A 22471-nucleotide genomic window follows, 5' to 3' on the forward strand; every position below is an offset into this window, starting at 1 on the left:
GCATCTTCGTCTACTGATAAATGAAGATAGATCGAATTACCATACCATTTACCGTACCACAGTACACATTGTAATTAAATATGAAATTATATCAGAGATCGGTTACTTAAGCTTAAATATACCATGTCAAGCAGAGTGGAGTCAACTGGTAAAAGAAGACATGACTTAGGTTGTATTCAAAGAAGGGGACCTTGAGAATAAAAACTTCCTCGTTGTTAGGCCTCCCTTCCTCCGACATCGTCAAAATTTCTTGAGTATCCCCTTCTTCCTTTTCGCCTTTTAAAGATTATATTAACACAATTTTTTTTTGAAAATGGACACGAACAGGCGACAGCGAAACACAAAATCCGTACATTGTGCAGAGCGCCGCCTGTGGTTAGACACGCAGCAGGCGACAGTCAACCATCGGACCATGTTGTGTTTACCGTAATATAGTTTCAGCAGCCATGTGTTAAAATTTGTTGTCGAAATTAGTAAAATCGTAATTTTGTTCACCAACAGATGGGAGAAACCCTCACTTCATGAGCTGCGTTATGTTCCGTATGAGCAGCTGTCAACATTACCAGAACTATATTTAAAACGGGGAAGTTGGATGGGATTTCCCATTCTTGTTTGTAAGACTGACAGCCTGAGTTGGCAGTGGTCCAACTCTGGCCCTTATTGGGAACGTGGAATAACCGTATGTATTAGGACCGATATGAAGGAAATACTTCAAAACGTTATTTCGACTTGCCGCAGCAGTTAAAAATTTTCCACGGTTGTAAGAATGACCAACACCTTCGTTTCCTTCGTGGCTGCTTGTCTTATTTTCGTCCCGGTTTCTGAAGGTAGTGTTTTTCAGTTTGTTTTATTAGTTTCACACTGAATTTGTCTTTCATTTTCTCTTGGAGCAACCGTCTGTTTTCAGCGATGTGCGACTTTACGGTACGTACCTTCAAAACCACAGGTCATCACCAATGTATCTAGACATGTTTGACAAGGTGATCGTAAGGAAGTGACGAGAGCACTATACATAATGTTCGGCGAGAGATCCATCATTGATGTCTCGAGAAATTTATAACTTTGTTCTTCCTTCAGTGTACCTAACGTCTTCGAGTATTTACTGATAATTGTTTGGTGTTCATGATTTGTTTCACAGCGGAATGAATTATTTGCACGAATGAGGAAGCAAAGACGACCACTGCAATCGATATACAAAACAAATTAGCCTCGTTCGAGGATCAAATATTCATCACCGTTATCGTTTAATTGGGATTCTCAAACAGCAAAATGCTCGACTACAATCGTAAAAGAACTTTCTAACAAATTTAACGCATACAGGGCATATGTAATAAGTGGAAATTTTATGTGCAAATCAATACTTGTCGAGAAGTTACAGTTTCAGAACGTCATGCCTGCCATGAGAGAATGATTAAATGATTTTCATTCGCCCACTACAATTTCTGCGATGATTTTTGGCGCAATATGGACACCTCCATGACGTATTTTAATGTTTTACTTCATTGATAATATCAGTTCATCGATAATGACAAAGTGCAGCTCGACACTTCTGCAGGGTATATGGTCATTTAGTTAGTATCCACACAGTCGACCACTCCAAGCAAAGGGCTTATTATTTATTCATTTGAATGACATCTGACAAGAAAAGTTGGACGAGCTTAAAGAGGACGAGGTAGCAATTGCTTATTTTCTGACCATGTCAGACGAACGTTGGTCGTACCTCTCTTAATTTTCATCTTGTGCTTGAAAAGCAGCGAGGACCATACACTTTCATTCATGTTGGATATCACCAAAGCACGAAAGATGCTCTGTAACTAAAAAGAAACCCAAAGATTTGGAATTTCTATATATCTTACACATTTCGCGACACCACAAGGGCAGAGCTGAAGGAAAAATGACACGAGTACGGATTTCTTTTATAACGGTGAATGTTATATTATTCTGTAAACCCACGATCGTTATCACCACACGTGTGCTGTCGCAAACCAAGTGCATACATGAAATTAATCCACAGTATTTTAGAAGATTAGAAAATTAAAAGTTCTGCAAAAATGCAAAATATTGCGATGACTAAGAGCAGGATCGTGTGCGAGGAAATAGTCAACAGGAAAATTCAGCATCACTCTCGTAGGTCAGGTGACCCATTCATCGTCTCGCATGATTGACGCTCAAACAAAAACCAACGGTCAAAGAAGCCAAAACGCCGTTTATTGTCATGCGTCTGCGTTCGCGTCGTAAGTGCTACACTGCCGATAAAAGGTCATCCTGTTGAGTATCAGGACAAATGAATTCTGTCACTTTCCCCGTTTGTGTGGATGATGTAATGACCAAGGTCGTGAAATGTAGAAGTGGAGTGATGTGAAATGTACAAAGAGTAGAAACGGAGTTTTGACAATTTGTACAGTATTTTTGTTCCTTGTAACAAGTGTCGTTGCTTTACTCCTGAAAGCACGTTGATACATCCGCACCTCTACGCAGTCGGCATAGAGTATAAATGAAATGAAGGACACTTCACACATCGGTACTACCTTTGCACCTTTTCAAAGGCGCAAGTGTAGTGCTGATTTCAAATGACGTCAGAGTTTCGTCATTAATAGTCAAAAACAAGCTTTATCCGTTTGTCCTAGGACGTTACTCGGACTAAAATGGCCAAAATTTGGTACGTTCTTTCTTTAATCGATTGGAACTAATTTGGAATAATTGGATGGTGAAGTAATGTCGATTTAATCTGCAAACGTAACCTCATCCACTTTCTTTTTTATGTTATACATTTGTTTTCATGAGTAATTTTTTTATATTGCATTATTCAGTTATAGGGCAGCTAACACTTTCGATAAATTTTAAAAATATTAAGATCCATTAACCCTACATTAGTTTCAATCGTGTTTACCTTGAACATCATGTCGAAATATGCCACTACAAGGTGCAGCAATAAGCAAATGTACAAAATGACAAAGATTAACGACGATAACACGGTCCTTCAAGTTCACATTTAATGCTATTCGTTTTCTTAAAAGCACTACACATTTTATATTATTTTCTTTCTGGCCGTACAAACTATCAATATTTTGTGCAAATCACGTGTTTTACCCTGTGACCTTTCGTTGTCAAGGTACCCAAGCAAATGGACGCAGTGACGCTTGGCGGGAAATGATACCCTTACCTGAGGTAAAGCTGGTTTTTTTTCTCTTTCTATTCGGATCATTTGACAAGTTGTATGGAGGTATTTTCGTCTGTTTGGCGATGCAGCTTTACCTGTGTCGGTGATTTCCCTTCAACTTATAGCAAATAAAGACATTTCTTTCTTTGCGATATGAAAAAAAACATAGTGCTATACACTATAAAACATTACATTGCCATGGTAGGAGAGGAAACAGGACACGACAAATACCTGCAAGTCATCGTCCCATTCAATAGTGTGGAGAATTTCACCCGGTGATCTGAAAATATTGTTTTGAAATATTTTTTTCTTATTTAGACTCTCATGTTATGCTTTATTACAGTATAGCTTTGCCAATGCCAGTGAATTTTGTGACGTCATACCCCAGATTATTACTGATAATGTATCCAATTATCCAGTATTGTGGCCCCAGATGTTTTCTACATCTACAAATTCACTGGCATCGCCAAAACTATAAAATAATAGCCAAACTTTGCACTCCATAATATACTCTGCCTCGCCTCCTACATTGTGTCATGCAAAGTTTTGCTTTCGTGAGCCGGAAAGGGGGGAGGTACATTATCGCTGAAGTATCGATAGTTTGGATACAATTTGATAAAAATAACCTAGACCCAACGTAAAGTCCCAGAGACCATTTTAAACCTGCTTCTAACGCCGACCATGTTTACAAACAGATGGATAAAAGGTATCCCACCTCACGGGTATGAGGAAAAAATTAAGAGATTACAGAACAGATACATTTCCGTATACTCGCTTGTCACTTTCACACACGGAAGCAACAGCCGTTATTTCAAGGTTGGCTTGTTAATGCTCCGACCATCGCAACGCTCTGTGGGTCGACTGTAGTCGCTCTGTAAGTAGCATGACTGAAGAATGCTTGGCCAAAGCGAAGCTGTAGTACAATGAAATGATATCTTAGGGGGTATGTTTGTACTGTTTTACCATTGAAGGCACCCTCAGACAAGCACTGAATTGTATTACAAGTTAAAGAGGGAGTACACAATCAGTCATGACATTCCGGTTTAAATACCCTTCTCATTTTTCACAGTAGTATTTACATTGCGTTTGTATAAGGAGTTTTTTGTCTGGGCAGACGACTGAACGCGCCTCGGGGACATATGTTTGGGCGCTCGAACTTTTATAATTCTTTTCTGATCTACCACTTGTGGTGGTTCATTTTTAAAGCTCTTGTTAGCACAGGGATGTCGGCCATTTTGAATTTCAACTATCGGTAACGCTTGCAATGGGTAATTTGTATCCCTGGTACCAAACTTTGCAGGGTGACCCTCGATCTTTATTCTTGATCTTGAAAGAGAATGGTCGAAATATTCCTGAGGAAAGTTTGAGCAAAAATTAAGTCTTTCACTTTCGAGGCGCATACTACCTTAAAGCAACGTACGGCAGGAAAGTTTAATTGTATTTCGAGTAGGCAGCGACTAATAGCAGGGTCGCGCAGGGGACAAGGGAGCCGTTTGGTTGCCCGAACTTCCTGGTATATGTAGCTTAGCGAAGAAGACTTTCATGTTTTCATGATGGGTCAATGACTCTTCGTGCCTTGTGCGTTGGACCCTTTGATTTTACAGTATTTAAATCATAGATCTAAATTTACAGAATTATTTTGGGTAAACAGTAATATTACTATTACTTTCAATAACCTTGGGTGTATGAAACAACCGAATCGTGACACACACGGAGCGAGCTCGAATGTTTAGTTAAAAGCGAATATCCATGTCTGCATGTATGTATTCCTGTTTATGTACAAATTTGCGAGTGCATGAGTGTACTGGCGAGTCACATGACAATGACTCATCATCGACATCTATGGGTCTGAAATCATGCATTACCTATTATTTATAGAAAGCGAGAAGTATAGTGCAGCATGACCAAACCGGGGCTTCAGAGTTTCCGGCAGTGGCCGAACACACATGACTCATGACAGTGACTGTCATTTCCTTCAATAAATAACGACTTCTTCATTTTTCTATGCTTTCACTTTTTGAAGGATGTTGCAGTCGGCCATGAAGTGTATAAAATACCAGCAACAAGTCCCATACTGGCCCTACGACTGGAGCGCGGTAACGAGGTAATTTGCTCTACCTTTCATTGATAAATAGATGCGCACACACATAAACGTCATTCTCGAAAGAACATCGTTTTACTTCATCCTAAAAAATATGGAGCCTGTACTACCCGCGGGATTGTGCTTAGCCAGTAACCCATTGCAGTGTATTAACTCAGAGGGCGCGAGGGCAATAAAACTGGTGATGAGTTATATTAGAGCAAAGGCCAGGTAATTGGTCTTTTATTATTGCATACCATAAAATGCTAGCGTTCAACAGTGCAGTTTGACCACAGGATAATTAGACATTATTTGTGTTGATTTTTCCTGTTATGATCAAATATTTATCATGAATTTCAATAAATTACGAATATGAATGTTACAGAATAGTAAAATCTTGCTTTTTTACAAACAATGTCGTCTATTTTGTGTAAATACCGTCTGGAAACCCCATTGTTGTTATAATTATGATCATCAATAAATTATGATTATAATTAACAAATCACATTTTACACATTGTAATCTGCTTATGTAAACAACCCTCTGGAAACCCTTAATTAGTTCACAATCTGTGCCAAAATGAACAAGTGACACCATTGCCCATGTTCAGTCTACGACGAAAGTTACTACACAGTGTAAATACGGTAACCAGGGTAACGACGAGCTTTTAAACTTATTTTTTTTTCAAAATATTTTACTTACAGCAAGGGCGGTTCCGGTTCAATGCGACAGGTGGCTTTATCGCTGTTGCGGGGCTCTTGGACTACAACGTCGCCAACAGTTATGAACTTGACGTTCGTGTTGACTTAGAGGTCAGTTGGACTGTTTAAGTGACTTTTGTTAAAAATTTTGAGCTTTACATGTGATTGTTGACAGCCCTATATAATGTCAGATGAACGGCATACTCGGTCAGCGCAAATTTATGTATATACATGTACATGTAGACATGGAAAGAGGCGCCGCCGGCCTTTTTACCCTTGTTCTGTAAATACATGTGACTGTACAGCGTCCCCTTAGTGGATGATTAGGATGGTGTTAGAAAAGAGGGGTTCTTTGGAAAAGCCCGAATTGCTGGATCGGGAAAGACATTGACGAGTGTTAGCTAGCTAACGATAACGATAAGGGGTGGCTAGCCAGAATTTATTACTTATTAATGAGTCTGTCCTTACTCAGGCTAAGAGCTGTCCCTCCATGTGATGGAGTGACCTTGCCTCGTAGCAAGAACACAAAACAGAGAGTCAATTCATACTCACTCTGATGTTCCAATTGACGTCAAATTTTGTTTAGTTTTATTCTTTGTAGTTTCAACTGCCCGACTACATCCTTTCCAAATTTAGAGCCGAGTGCCTTGGCTGTGTAACGTTCGGCATTGACATTAGACTATATCAACCTACTTCAAAGTTATTGTCCCTAGAATTGAACCAGTATGTCTCGAACATCCTTGAAAACCTTTAACTTGACATTAGAATAGAAAAGTACGTGCAGACGCTTTATGAATACTTTTGCTTATGTCAAGCAGACAAATCGTCGTACTTTGCGTCAAATAAGGACTGGACACAAATTACGGGGGGGGGGGTGGGCCGGTGTTTTTTGGGGGTGGGTCGCCATTTTTCGCGCAAGCATTTTTGAAGGGTCATAAAATTTTGTGCAAGCCTATGGGGGAGGGTCACCTTTTTTCATGCATCAAAGCTGAAATTGCATGTGCACGTTATGAATACTGAAAAAAGAAAAAATACCTCCTGGCACTTTCATTTTCTGCCATTACCATTTTCGGCGCGCCCTTCGGGCGCAAATTTCAGGTATAATAAACAATGTATTGATGATCCAAGCAGCCACATTGATTTAAGTTGTTATGATTTCTACTTATTCAACACTATTGTGCATAACTGTCCCCTATAATAACTCTTTCAATAACAATTTGGGAGATTACTTATTTGACATCATTCTCCCATTGACAATACATTGGGTATAGGTCGGTGTCAAACGTTCATGTCGCTGTATGTACATTTTTAATTTTTTGAGGACATTGACAGAATACAAACTGTTCAGAATAGTGCATAGTGTCATCAATAACAACTGGAAGCTTCAGGTCGAACAACTTTTGAATAACAATTTAGGATCAGATAACCTATGAGTTATTTGTAGTTTCCTCATAGCCTACAATGTATAGTGAATCAACATTTTGGTGAAATTCCGAAATCAAATTTCTTGCACAACCATTGACTTGAAACCACTCTAGTCTAATCATGAATATTAATACTAATAATTAGGTGTACATTAATGCACAGGTTTACCAAGTTTTGTATTGGAAAACAATTATTCATAGTTTCATCATAGACTGCCATGTATAGTGAATGGACATTTCAGTGAAATTCCAAAATCAAATTTCTTGCACACCCATTGACTTGAAACTACTCTAGTCTAATCATGAACATTAATACCAATAATCAAGTGTACATAAATGCACAGATTTTCCTATTTTTTTATTGGAAAAAAATTTTTCATAGTTTCATCATAGACTGCCATGTATAGTGAATCGACATTTAAGTGATATGCCAAAATCAAATTTCTTGCACAACCATTGACTTGAAACCACTCTAGTCTATCATGAACATCAGTACCAATAATTCAGTGTACATAAATGCACAGATTTACCTATTTTTGTATTGGAAAAAAATATTTATAGGGTTTCACCATAGACTGCCATGTATAGTGAATCAACATTTCGGTGAAATTCCAAAATCAAATTTCTTGCACACACACATGGACTTGTAACCACTCTAGTCTAATCAAGAACATAAATATCAATAATCAAGCATACATAAATACACAGATTTGCCAAGTTTTGTATTTAAAAAAAATTATTCATAGTTTCTTCATAGACTACAATGTATAATGGATCCACATCTCATGCGAAATTCCAAAAACAAAGTTATTGTACACAGATGCACGTGTTACCACCCTCTTCTAATCAAGCACAATTATGTCAATTATTCAGGGTCATATATACACAAATAGTGCATATTTTTAATTCTGAAAATTTTTTTTTACAGTTTTGTCATAGACTCCCATGTATAGTGGATCAACATTTTATGCGAAATTCCAAAAACAAAGTTATTGTACACAGATGCACATTTTACCACCCTCTTCTAATCAAGCACAACTATGTCAATTATTGAGGGTCCATATATGCACAAATAGTGCAAATTTTTAATTCTGAAAATTTTTTGACAGTGTTGTCATAGACTCCCATGTATACTTTTGTCATAGACTCCCATGTATAGTGGATCGACATTTTGACAGAAATTCCAAAATCAAATATCTTGTTCACATGTGCACTTGTAAACAACCCATGCTAATCAAGTATATCTATATCAGTTATTAAACATCTGTATATGAACAGATATAGCTAGTTTTATACTGGAAAATACACGTTCGTAGTTTTCTTATAGTCGACTACATGTATAGTGAATCAACATTATCGATAAAATCTAAAAATTACATTTTTTGTACAGGCATGCACTTTTACCTGCCACTTCAAGCAAAGTACATTTACATGAATTATCACACACATATGATTTGATATTTCTTGGACAACGCGTTATATCGGCCACATTTTGCCTTCCTTTCGGGAGGGCGACTTAAAAAGTATAGCAAGTCAGAAGGGGGTCTTTAACACATTGCGGGGTTTTTTGGGGGGTATTGAGTAACAGGGGAGGGTCACTTATTTTCATGCACGGATAAGGGGGAGGGTCACTAATTTTTGTGCATGAACTTTTGAAGGGTCACTATTTTTTACGCAGCGGTTTTTCGAAAAACACCGGCCCACCCCCCCCTGTAATTTATGTCCAGTCCCTAAGGACAGGCAGACGACAAGCATACGTACCGCGTGTGTCAGCACTGCTGAACCACAGGCGACCCAATAAGTATTACTGAGTTTTTCACACTGTTTTCTCTATCATTTTCTCTTCTTTCTTCATGCTCTGAATGATCGGAATAAATAAAATAAATGGTTTATATAACCTAACCTAGCCTCTGTGACTCTTTATATATTTTATACTCCATTACAAGGACGTATATCTCTCATACACACATGCTGTAATTAATTAGTCAACAAAACTAATTATGCTAATCCGTGGACTTATCAGAGGTTGGTCATCATCGGAAATGTTAATAACCATTCCTATCTTTCGCGATGTTGACCAACCCGTAAAATCCCTGATAAGTCCACGGATTAGCATAATTAGTTGTGTTGACTAATTAATTACAGCATGTGTGTATGAGAGATATACGTCCTTGTAATGGAGTATAAAATATATAAAGAGTCACAGAGGCTAGGTTAGGTTATATAAACCATTTATTTTATTTATTCCGATCATTCAGAGCATGAAGAAAGAAGAGAAAATGATAGAGAAAACAGTGTGAAAAACTCAGTAATACTTATTGGGTCGCCTGTGGCTGAACGGGTGATCGTTACCACGTTCACCTTCTGAACGGGAGCGATATTGAATCTCAAAGTTGGTCAGATTTGCAGATGAACACAGAAACTGAAACGCAGCAGGATGACCTGTACATACGTTAATGCAACTAGTGCCGACATGTCCGTCAACTTCTAGTTTCGGTTACCCAGACTGCTCTGCGGGGCTCTCTCCGGCCGCCTCAGACGGAGAGAGCCCCGCAGAGCAGTCTGGGTAACCGAGACTAGTCAACATGTAGCGGGAGCGTGAGTTGTCCAATGAAGCATTCTTATTTCAAAATCCAATCTAACTTCTCTCTACTAACGAATCAACAGAGCGCTAAGGACCGCAGCTTCCTGCTGTCAATCAAGATCACCGATGTTTCTCATTGGCCACCAGTTTACAACGAGACATGCGCAATGCCACACAGAGGGTTTGAACAGCTCATCAGACTGAGTAAATACGTAAGCCAGCTTGTTTTAATTATTTATTTGTGTTTTTCGAGTCTTTATTGTCAACCTAAAGAATGTTTATGTCCCTTTTTATTTCCATGTACAATATGTCATTGTCCTGGATACAAGTGTCTCCACCTTCATAAAAAGAGGTTTTCAAAACTAATACGGAGTTATCGAAATTTATGAATAAAGATCAATAATAATAAAAGTGTTAGCTTTAAAACCGCTTTAAGGAAGGTTGCGATGTTGTATAGAGACTTAATTATCACCTTTAATTTGAGAAAATTAAAATTCAATTATCTTTATTGATATTTATTCGTCTTGAATTCAAAATCGCAGCGATTGATTATTTTACTGTAACCGTTTTTGAGAGAACGGCCATATTTCCTTAAACAAAAGAAGAACAGACATTCAAGCCAATCAATGAGGCTGTACATTCGAGATCGACGTTATCTCGAAACTCGTGCATTATTCGGCATTTTGGAACATTTAGCAACAAAAATTATTGCCCCGTCATTTCTTACATGGATGCATTACTTTTTAAAGATAGGACAGTCAACGATTATAGTCAGATGCGTTTCTTGTTGTCACAAACTGTGGCTATGACTTGATGAAGCTCTTTCTAACTTAATATATACATGTACAGGCAGGCAAAGAGACGTGTTATCACCGTTTCTAACTATCTCCGATACACATCAAATGTAGCCATAATATCAGACGAAAGGGACACACAGACAAGCGCGAAGTCTCACATCAAAGTTAACCAGTTTATCACTGTCTTTCTGCTTTAATCTTCAGTACTACCCCTTGGACATAAACTTTGCCACAAAGTTCACTGGGACTTCTGGCATCATGACAAACGGTATTCCACTATCGCTGGTGGTGTCCGAGGACAAATTCACCATGGATGTCAACAACGACCAATGTGAGGCCCATGCTCTCATTTTCTTGCCAAATCACGTGTCTGTTCATCATCTCCAAGAATCGTCACATTTATGGGGAGGGGGAGGGAGGGGTACGAGTGGGGAAAAGATAAAACAAATCGACCTGTAGGTGTATGTGAACAAGTTTGAAGATATAAAAGTGAATACCTTTTGTTTTCAAAGACAAATATAGAAAAAATCATATTTTCGTATTTTGATATTGCTCCCTAAAAAAATTGTCTGCCCTTTTTGCTGTACCAGCAGAATTTCAGTTTACAAATCATTTCAGTCCAATGTCACAGTTGAAATACTGTCAGTTTCTATTTGAAATTGTGTTTTGCTTGAAATATGTCGATGACGTAGATTTTGGCACAAGAATTACGTATAATAATCTAATGCCACAAATACACTAGACGCTGTGAATGAACAAGACACTGCTGGAGCTTCGGTATTATATGGTGTATTCTTGTTCTGTTGACTTCGACATGGTAGATTTATTACGCATGCGCATACCAGCTCGAATAATTATTGTTAAAAATGAAAAATCGTCAAAATGTGAATATGGACTCATGTTTAACATCCGCTTAATCTTATGTATCTTGGGTTTCGTTTGTTTCTTCAACTAAGTGGCTTTGACATAGCCAACCTTTAACCCTCAGGAACTCATGGCTTTGACGCTTTTGTTGTTTCAGGTTCGGTGAGAATGTACTGGCCAGACAAGCGGGTTGGTTTGTACCTCTTTGCAAGCATGGAGCCTGATGACATACACCTTATCGACTGTGAAGTTCGGAAAAATCACTTGACTTCTCTGCCGCGTTGGAAAATCTACCCGGTAAACACCCTGTTCTCTCCATCACTTATATTTATATATCATACTACTATACGTGAGGGAGGGAAGTGAAGGGGTGGGGTGAAAGAATGAAGATATACCATCGTCACAAATTAAATATCAGTCATCAAATACGTTCGCAAAGGGAATTTAGACGATTTTTAATGATAAATTCCAGTAAGGAATGCGAATTGCTGTAATAGCTTGTTTTGCCAGGTTCACACTCAGGCCCTGTGCCGCCCAGGGCTTTGCGCGAGTTTGTGATGGGATAAAAAACTGGTTCTCGTTCACATTGTATTTGAGTCTCCCGCCATTGACTTGACCTCGTTCTAGGCCACTGTCGCAATGGGAAATGTAAGCAGGACTCTGGAAATGACGAGTGATGACGTAAAAGTGGAACTTGTCTATTGAATACGGAACCATGGCTAGGCATCACGACCAAGCCGCTGACACTGTTCAGATCGAGTTGAATTGCGCGGGATTTATCGCGTCCAAGGACGCTAATGAAATATTAATTTTTGAGGATTATGACTCCAATCCCTCCAACTGCTTGGGCACGACCTATGGGCCAGGTCGAAAATTTGTTTCGGCTCTAAACCCACTTTTAAGACCTAACATAAATTAGGTCGATCGAGGGGCAACACAGTGCGTTCACATGTTTTAAAAACAGGACCGCCTCAACGGCGACCTTAATACTGCAGTGTGAACGTAGCATTTAATACCTAAACCGGCTTATTGCCAAAATACAACCACGAAAGTGATACGACCAAATCTTCAGAAAAACTTTTTTTCCGTTTCTTGCTACAGCAACTTTTCAGTCTATAAAAAAGCAGCATAACAAAATCTTCCATTCATTTTTCCAAAATAATTAGTATCACCTTTCCTGCTTTCAGAACCCGATGATAGAGCGACCTGACTGTGACCAAATCCCAGATAAATGGTTCTCCAGGCCAAAACAAATCCTCAACGAAGCACTAGTGAAACAGTACAGCTCATCATATGACACGGAGTGGGAATGCAACGTCTCGGGCCTCACACTGGACATACTCTCGTTCATTATCTACATCAACCCAGCTGGTGGGTAATGGCGATGCTGGGAGTGGTTGGAGGGACGTGCAAAGTGTTGGGGACTTTTCTGGGGGAGGGGGGGGGAGGCGATGTGAATTTTTAACGTTAAGTGTAATGTATTCCTAATGTAACAGGAAGTAACGCGTAACAGGTACATAAAAATAAATACTACAGGGCCTAGGAAGCTGGATGATGTGTACCTATATTTACAAGGATACAGGGGTAGTACATGCATAGATAAATACAAATGTAGATAGATAGATAGATAGATAGATAGATAGATAGATAGATAGATAGATAGATAGATAGATAGACAGATAGACAGATAGATAGATAGATAGATAGATAGATAGATAGATAGATAGATAGATAGATAGATAGATAGATAGATAGATAGATAGATAGATAGATAGATAGAGAGATGGATAGATAGACTGACAGTCGGTCAAGGATACATTAATGAAAAAAGGAAGGCAAAAAATGAAGACATACATACATACATACATACATACATACATACATACATACATACATACATACATACATACATACATACATATGTACGCATGTGTCTACGTAGCTATTTTTATCTTTGATTGATCATTCCATGACACTTTGCCTTTCGTGTGATTTCACAGGATGTCCCTTTGGGAAATATGGTGGAAAATGTCAGAACGACTGCATTTGTCGAAATGGTGCGACCTGTCACCCATTCAACGGAGCCTGCAAGTGTGGTGCCGGCTGGCAGGGGCCTGACTGTACCATACGTAAGTAGCACAGAAGAGTATGTGGTGACATCAAGTATTTGGTTTGAAAGAGTATAGCCACACTAACCTTTTAATTAGCCCTCTAATAAACTTTGATCGGCCATATTTCGTACCCATAGTAGCCTTTTGTTTGTATTCTAAGGGACCGTTCAGTTTTTACGGCCTGGGGGGGGGGCGGCAAAATCTTGTCGCCTGTGTTCAAAAAAATATAGACATCCCTGCATTTTTCGTGAAAAAAAGTTGACCCCCCCTTTGTCAGACGAAAAAAATTGATGACTCCCCTGCCGCTGAAAAATAACCAAAACTCATATGTCAAATTTACCCGCACAGTTTGGATTTGAACTCCGGTACGCGGCGCACTTTATTCGTGCAGCAGAGATGCCAGTGCATAAACTTCTCATCCACATCCATGCAAACGTCTTTTAATTGAGACAGCTGTGAGGCAATTTTTAACTTCATTTCAATAGACAACTTTGCCATGGACATTGTATAAAGTAAACTTTATTGGAGTGGTTCGCCAAAGGCAGCCCTGAGGTTAAGAGGGTCATGGGCCATTACGTAAAGTCAACTTTACTCTAGTGGGCCTACAAAGGTGGCCCGCCGGTAAAGAGGGTTGATCATGGCCATTGCACGAAGTAAACCTAATTGGAGTGGGCCACCAAAGGCGTCCGCCCATTAAGAGGGTCATGGGCTATTACATAAAGTCAATTTATTGTAGTGGGCCGCCGAAGGTGGCCTGCCGGTAAAGAGGGTCGATCATGGCCGTTGCACGAAGTAAACCTAATAATGGAGTGGGCCGCCAAAAGCATCTGCCCGTTTAGAGGGTCATGGGTAATACATAAAGTATATTTATTGTAGTGGGCCGCCGAAGGCGGCCCGCTGGTAAAGAGGGTCGATCATGGCCATGGCATAAATTGAACTTTATTGTACGTATTATGTTTTTGAAAATATGGTGACACCCCTTTCCTACAGTGAAAAAGCGATGACCTCCCCCCTTCGCGGATTCCAAAATTACGATGACCCCCCTGGATTTTGCCGGCCCCCCGGCTGTAAAAACTGAACGGTCCCTAACATCCCTCTAAAAATGCAAAGACACGTTCAAAGGTATATATATATATATATATATATATATATATATATATTATATATATATATATATATATATATATATATGTGTGATGTATGTATGTATGTATGTATATATATATATATATATATATATATATATATATATATATATATATATATATATATATGCACATATGTGCTTAAAGCTTGACCAGCTGTTTATAAGTACCGAGACAAGGCTTTATGTCCGTTAAAAGTTGACTGTCAAGTCAGAAGTGACATTTACAAGGCCAAATTCAAAGTCTCAACGTGAGTCAGTGAGGAGAAGGTATATATTGGGGTCATGTGTAACGCCTTCAAGACACGCTTCGCTAATCACATGCAATCGTTCCGTAGTAAAAAAGTATGAGAACAGTACTGAACTATCAAAGTTTATGTGGTATCTTAAAAACAAGGACCAGGTCTTTAACGTATCATGGTCAATTATTGACAGAGCATTGAGTTACTCTAATATAAGCAAGCAATTTAATCTTTGTATATCAGGTAAGCTACACATTATCAATGCTGATAAATCTACGCTGTTAAACGCTCTGAGTTGATTTCGCAATGTCGCCACCAAAATATTATTTTTCAAATTTCAACACCACCTAAAAACACAGTATAATAAGCCCCAACGACATAAGTGAGAGTGAAAAGCTAAGATAATTTACTGCACTTTACATATATGTAATGTACATTTGTCATTCTGTACATAATTATATAGCCGGAGAAATTCTAGAAATCCTGAATAGTATGTATGTATGTATGTATGTATGTATGTATGTATGTATGTATGTATGTATGTATGTATGTATGTATGTATGTATGTATGTATGTATGTATGTATGTATGTATGTATGTATGTATGTATGTAGGTATGTGTGTGTATGTATATGTATGTATTTACAAGCAATCTATCGACAGAGAAGTTTGTAATTACAGCGATCAAATCAATAATATTCTTGGCATTCCAGATTTTTTGCAACTCTAAAGAAGTGCACCAGCAAAATTTTCTGTTCATCTATGAGATACATATAATTTTATTGCCCGTTTGACCTAACATTTACCTTGACAAGGCAGTTAACCTCATCAATTTTCACCGCAGCTAAACCTGAACTACGCGTGTCGTCGGAAGAAATCAGGGCCCATGTCGACAGCAAAGTGCGTTTGGTGTGCACCTCTTACCACTATGAGGTCAGAGTTATGGAATGGTACATGAGACGCAGCAGTGACGATGAATTAGTGAAATTGCACTCGGAAAAAACCATGTAAGAAACAATGTTTTCTTTTCCTTGTCGCAGTTTTCTAGTTAGGCTTTTGTGAGAGTCTGCAGTATTGATCTTTCACAAAATGTACTTATTTCACAAAATGTGCTCCTGTGTTCGTTTTATTTGGACGAATGTAATATGCAAAGTTACGCCGCTCGAGGTAAAAGTTGTTACATCGATGGGAACCTACTCCACTTTTTCGACCGTGATCGGGCGCTACTTTTCAAATGAAATAGAAGGGTATACATGTTCTGGCGTAAAAAAATCACATGTTTCACGTGCACCGTCTTGGACAAAGTCTATAATTGCCCACGGAAACGACTCGTTCGTTTATTATACATTTCATTATTTGCATAACCTGATAACTGTACACTGTTGACCATTGTAAGCAGCATTGGTCAGTTTCTTCGGCCTGGGGGGGGGGCGGTGGATTATTTTTTGCCGACGTCAAAAAGTGGCTGACCCCCCCTATTCCAAATTTTGAAAACAGGGTGACCCCCCTATTCCAAATTTCTAAAACAGGGTGACCCCCCCCCGGGCGCGAAAAAGGTAAAACAAAAGATAGACATAAATTATATATATATATATAATATATATATATATATATATATATATATATATATATATATATATATTATATATATATATTATATTTTACATTTTACATATATTTATATTTAAATAGTCATTCTATGTTTTAGTGAAATTGTTGACATGTCAGTTGTAAGATAGGAATTTCAAAGTGTCAATCTTAAAGTTTAAATACAGTACATTTTGAATGAGCTGTATTTTGAATGAGCTGTGAATGTATTTCACACTTTCTCTGCTTAACCAGATGTCCTGAACTGTTGTACAGAAAAGGATGTCAATCATTATATCAAAGAGGAAAAAGCAGTGAATCAAAAACTTTGATGGGTGTTAAGACTTGCCAACCATCCAATTAAATCTACTGAGGAGCCATAGAGAGCTTTTTTAGCCAAATCTGATGTGTACAGTGTCTGAGAGGACCTTTTCTTGTGTAACATTGAAACCATAAAAGCACAGCTAATAATGACAAAAACTGCCTTTTTTAACTGTTATTTTGTTCATAAAAAAGCACCTTTCTACAGAAAACCTATGAAACAAAGGAAAATAATTGTATCATGAGAAGGAAAGATATCTTGTCATTTTTCTATCTCTAAAATAAGTCACTGTATCAAATATATATTGTGAAATATTTGTGCATGTTGCTTTCTCATACTGAATTCTCACAGAGAGAACAGAAAAGTATCAGGAATTTGTCATCATATGAAATGCAGATTTCATAATGGTACACTTTCACTTAGCAAACATCAAGATATCTCTGAAAGTATGGCGCCCGAAGGGCGCGCCAAAAAATATGAAACATCCTGATATCTCTGATATATATGCCTTGTATATTAAAGTCATGCACCTGAAGGGCATGCTGAAAGATGTATGATATATTAAAGTAATGAGCTTGAAGAGCACGCTGAAAAATATTGAACATACAGATATCTCTGATGTATGTATGCTTGATATGTTAAAGTTTGGCGTGCTGAAAAATATGACTGATTATTAAAGTTACGCGCCCGAAGGGCGCGCCGAAAAATACAACTGAATGATGAATTTTGTGGCTGACACTAGCATTTTAGGCAATGATGAGCCTGTGTCAAAATTCAAAAACACACTGACCCCCCTATTGGGCATTTCAAAAACATGGTGACCCCCCTATCACCAAAGTCAAAAACAGGGTGACCCCCCCATGAATCCACCGCCCCCCCAGGCTGAAGAAACTGACCAGTCCCTAAGCAGCATTGAACGTTATCCCGAAACCTATAAAAAGGTCAAGAAACTTTGCCCCGAAATAGGGAAGTGGAAGTAAACTAATTGCGTTTGGACTTTTGAAAGCAAATTGAAAATTGATACGATGTACAGCGTTTTGCAGTTTATATGCCATATTTACTGTTGGTCTAAAATATTTTTCGTCAAAGATTTACATATATGTTAATGACTATGAAGGCATGAGGTACAGTAAAACTTGAAGTATAATTGCTCTCAAATTACTCCTTGAAAATTAATCTGTGATTTTGTGAATTTCCCATCGCTCAGGAGCATCGTGCTGGAATTTCCGAGAGCGGCCGAACACCACTCGGGAATATACGAATGTCACATGACTGACGTCCATAACAAGATCAGAGTTCAGACTGTCAGTGTCACCGTAAAAGGTAAACATTTTAAAATGTCACCAGCAGGTGTTGCATTCAAGACTGGACGTCAAAGCTCGCTTCAAAATATTCATGGCGTATATTCATTTGAGAGAACGATCATGAAAGTGCGCCAATTTTACACCGTTGTCCGAGAGAAACCCTTCACATGTAGAGATCACTAAATGATAATATAAAAAAACGAATAATAAATAAATGAATAAATAAATAAAGCATACGAATAAACAACTAGACAAAACCACCCGATTCTACTAATAAAAATGAATAAATAATAAACAAATAAATTAAAATTATTTTTGATGGTGTACGGTGTAGTTGGTGACGACACTGGAAAATTCACATTTGAGATTTAAGGGTCTTCATAAGATTCGCAGACTAAACTGTGATGTCTTTATAATTCTTACAGATTGCCAGTCGGGATTCTATTCTGAGAACTGTGATCGTCGATGTGATTGTAAAAACGGTGCCACTTGTGACCGCACTAGAGGATGTGTTTGTCTCCATGGTTACTACGGTCCCAACTGTCAGCATGGTGAGTTATTGTCGTCGTTGCTCGAGGAGGCACATTTAGTTTAGGCACTCCAAAAATCTCCAACTCCCGATCGTTACGCGGCGCTGTGTGCGCGCAGGAATGAAGAAATTCCGTCTTTGTCACGAAGTGATCAAGAGTGACTGTGAATTCAAAATTTGTGTGATCTTGCTTTCAGCATTTCAGAACATGTACCGGTTACCCATTATTCAATTGATGAATATATAACGGTTCTGCATCTGAATCTGTAAACTCGTTTCAGAATTTCTCCGTGCAAGTCACGCTTCAATCGAAAACTCTAGCTTCCCCCGATGATCAAACTGATAATCTATAGCCATTTTGAGACAATACTCTTGCTCGATAGTCTCGCCAGAAAAGTTAATTCTAGTCTGAAATCTATTCATCTAAGCAAGTGTTATTTGCGCATCGCCAAAAACCTTGGCAGAAAGACTTTAAAGTTGAGAGAGAGTGAGAGAGTTAAAGGAGAGAGAGAGAGAGAGAGAGAGAGAGAGAGAGAGAGAGAGAGAGAGAGAGAGTAATAAGCGTGTGTGTGACTGGAAATTTAAGCGCAAACAACGCACAAGTTTACAAGTTAAGATTCATTTCAGTTGTTAATTTAATTAGTAAATATTTCTTACTTGAAGAATGTAGATGTAGAAATAACGCAACCTGCGACAAGGAGACTGGGTTTTGTTCCTGTCAGAAGAAACATTGGGGAAGAGAGTGTCAAAATGATTGTCCCTGTACAGAAGGTGCCGATTCGTGTGCCAACGAGACTGGACGATGTATCTGCAAGGACGGATGGGGCGGAGACTTTTGTGAAATAAGTAAGTCCCGATACTATTGTTGACCAGGAGATCATTCTCTGGAAAGAGATCGAAGGCGCTCTTTTGTCAGATTTTTTGTTGGGGGCAAGAAGCAAAGTTCTTGTGTACCAGTCCCAAGAAACTGTCTAATACTTTTTGAAAAAAATGTCCGCGATCGCAAATGAAGCTCGATGAACAATAGTACGATGTCGGCGGTTTGCTGTTTGCTGTTTGAAGCAGCCTGCTTGCTCTTATGAGAGACCAAGACGGGTAACCTTATTTGACAAGTTTTTTGCCGGAGAAAAATATTACCTACCTCTAGTTATGTCTCACATACTGTACTATGTTATACATTGCTCTGTAATCTCAGCAAAAAAAAAAAAATGAAAATTATTTCCACTGTCAACCTTGAGGTGAATATAAGCTTTGAACTGCCCGGCCGTAAATTTACCTGCCCCGGGCAGGCAGTTATTATCTACTTTGTCATCAGCAATTGCACCATATTTCTGGCAAGCAACGGAATATTTTTCCAACTTCTTTGTCACTTTTTGAGCATAGAGTCTTTTTACACGTTTCAATGCGCTAAGCGCTATGCAATTGTCGTCGGCAAGGTAGTCGGTACTGAGCTGACGATTACATTGCGCATGCGCAGTTACTTCAACAACTTCACGCAAAATGGAGCCTTGGAATTATTCATAGAAATTTCCGTTCACGATCCATTAGGTGTAACATTTTACGTATTTTCCAAGTGTTTTTGATCCGTCTATAAATTGAATTTGCTTGACAACGGTCTGTCCCAAAATGATGAAAAACCGTATGCTCAACTTGTCATTTGGGTTTGGAAATATCTAGTGTTATTGTTCAAAGTTTAACTTAGTTTCGGTCCGAACCAGAAGTCATTTTTCAACAATAGCATTGCGTAGTGTGAACAATCTGCGCAGTAGTAATATATTACTTCTCAACATAAGGGAGAAGAGAAAAATACAAATTTGATTTAAAAACGACAAAAAAGTTCAGATACAGTCCCTGTACGATCGCAAAGATGTCACTGTTATTCACACATTCACTTTCTGCTAATGTGCTCCTATCCATTTTCATTCGATTGACCCGAAATTTTCACAGGGGTCGATGAACATGCCGTTGTACTTCATTTGCAAAGAGCTTAGGCGTTACATCAGCAGTCATCTCTGATTCACTTCGCGGCCAACGGTTTCTCCCGATCCGGACAGATCAGTGTGCAAATTCTCGTCGATGTCAGTGACAAGGTCTGAACAACACATATAATTCATACAAAGCAATCACCGTTTCGTGTGACTTTTTACCCTATTTTGCATTTTACTCCCTCTGCGATCTAGGAACTTCAGCGAGCCCCGTGGATCCTTATCAGAACCCGATCGCTTTTACAACTCTGCTGGCCGGTCTTATCTGCGCGGTGACAATTATTGGAATGGTGATCGCGTGTGTGGTTCTCTATCACCGAGACAAGAAGCGCTACGGCCAAATGTTCATCAGATCCAGGCGGGCGAGACAAGCCCGCATTCAACAGAGACAGAACCTGGACGACCGACGGCATCTTTTGCCGGCCATGGACGAGCCTGGTTGCGTTAGCAGCGAGTCAGACGCGGAGATGAATGAAGACGGGCGAGTCTTCGATTGATGGAAATGATGCACGCCGGGCAGAGATGGCGGCGAATCTAAAACGTCACTGTTTGACTGAAAAATGCCTTAATATTAAATGTAAAACGTAGTTTTGCTTTGTGCCGGTTTAATCATGATAGGGTTTTAACTATGCTCTAAAAGTTTAAGGACAATGTAGCCTATCGCAGCAATGAGAATATTACTCGTCAATATAGGCGGCCATCAAGGGAAAACAGTAAGAGATATCAAGGAAATTGAATGTTGTTTTTGCGAGTCACTTGAGAAATGTTACGAGGTGTAGTTATATATATATATATATATATATATATATATATATATATATATATATAATATATATATAATATATATATATATTATATATATATATATATATATATATATATATATATATATATCGCAAGATAGCTTTCGCAATCATAAGCCTAGTCGTTTGATATAACTGGATCAAAATGAAATTCTTTTGCTCGTCATCAACTGTCTCCAGAAGTTCACCAGAAGTTGTCAAAACTTTTGTTTACAGATTTACGTTTACAGATGTTCCTTATCTTCGTAACCATTTACATTGCATTAGTGTAAATTGTAATTATATAACACAAGTAAATGCCTAAGTCTATGCCTATCGTGTTGCAAGCTCCGTTATTGTGCATGCGTTGAATGGTGAAGACATTCTCTTTTTTGTCAAAAATATTTAAATGTGGGAAATGTGATAACTATATCTATCCATAAAAGGGTGCGGAATTTCCTTGGCTACACGATATGAAGTATTCAATGTGCGTAATACTATTTTTGTCGCGAACTATTTCTTTTCAATGAAGTGCGTATTTTTAGTGCGACACTTAAAATACCCTTGATGATTTCATCAGAATCTTGAGAAAAATACAGCAAAGTTATAAAAAAAGTATGGCCTCGGAAACAGTGAGTATGGTACAGTTTGGATAATGTCCCACAATGCTCAGCGCATAGAAAGTGGTGTAGACCCATGTTCTTCTTGCTGACAATTAGAGCATCGGTGAATGTGCACGACAATTCTGCTGTCGAAACACATTTGGATACATTGTCTCATTTTTTGGAGTAAGTGTATATCGTATCAGCTTGTTGTAAGAGCCTCGAATTGTGAATTCCATGGTTATTTATCGTA

The 22471-nt window shown here is 38.5% G+C and overlaps 1 protein-coding gene across 1 annotated transcript; it reads left to right on the plus strand.

Annotated features, from left to right (window-relative positions):
- The first annotated feature begins 604 nt into the window (after positions 1-604).
- On the plus strand, positions 605-21950 carry LOC139114091 (uncharacterized). Its single transcript, XM_070675610.1, has 14 exons — positions 605-827; positions 3113-3168; positions 5184-5264; positions 5945-6052; positions 10033-10161; positions 10951-11077; positions 11768-11907; positions 12798-12981; positions 13611-13739; positions 15952-16114; positions 18224-18339; positions 18746-18871; positions 19513-19695; positions 21030-21950. The coding sequence occupies exons 1-14, from the start codon at positions 767-769 to the stop codon at positions 21329-21331; spliced, it is 1905 nt and encodes a 634-aa protein (XP_070531711.1). The 5' UTR covers positions 605-766; the 3' UTR covers positions 21332-21950.
- Positions 21951-22471: the final 521 nt, after the last annotated feature.

The sequence above is a fragment of the Ptychodera flava genome, chromosome 16, assembly GCF_041260155.1.
Source record: "Ptychodera flava strain L36383 chromosome 16, AS_Pfla_20210202, whole genome shotgun sequence".
NCBI classification, from domain to species: domain Eukaryota; kingdom Metazoa; phylum Hemichordata; class Enteropneusta; family Ptychoderidae; genus Ptychodera; species Ptychodera flava.

Coding starts and splice junctions, on each gene's coding strand:
- LOC139114091 (XM_070675610.1), top strand. CDS start 767: ATGACCAACACCTTCGTTTCCTTCGTGGCTGCTTGTCTTATTTTCGTC. Junction 3,169..5,183: donor AAATGATACCCTTACCTGAG/GTAAAGCTGGTT, acceptor CACTTTTTGAAG/GATGTTGCAGTCGGCCATGA. Junction 11,908..12,797: donor CGCGTTGGAAAATCTACCCG/GTAAACACCCTG, acceptor TCCTGCTTTCAG/AACCCGATGATAGAGCGACC.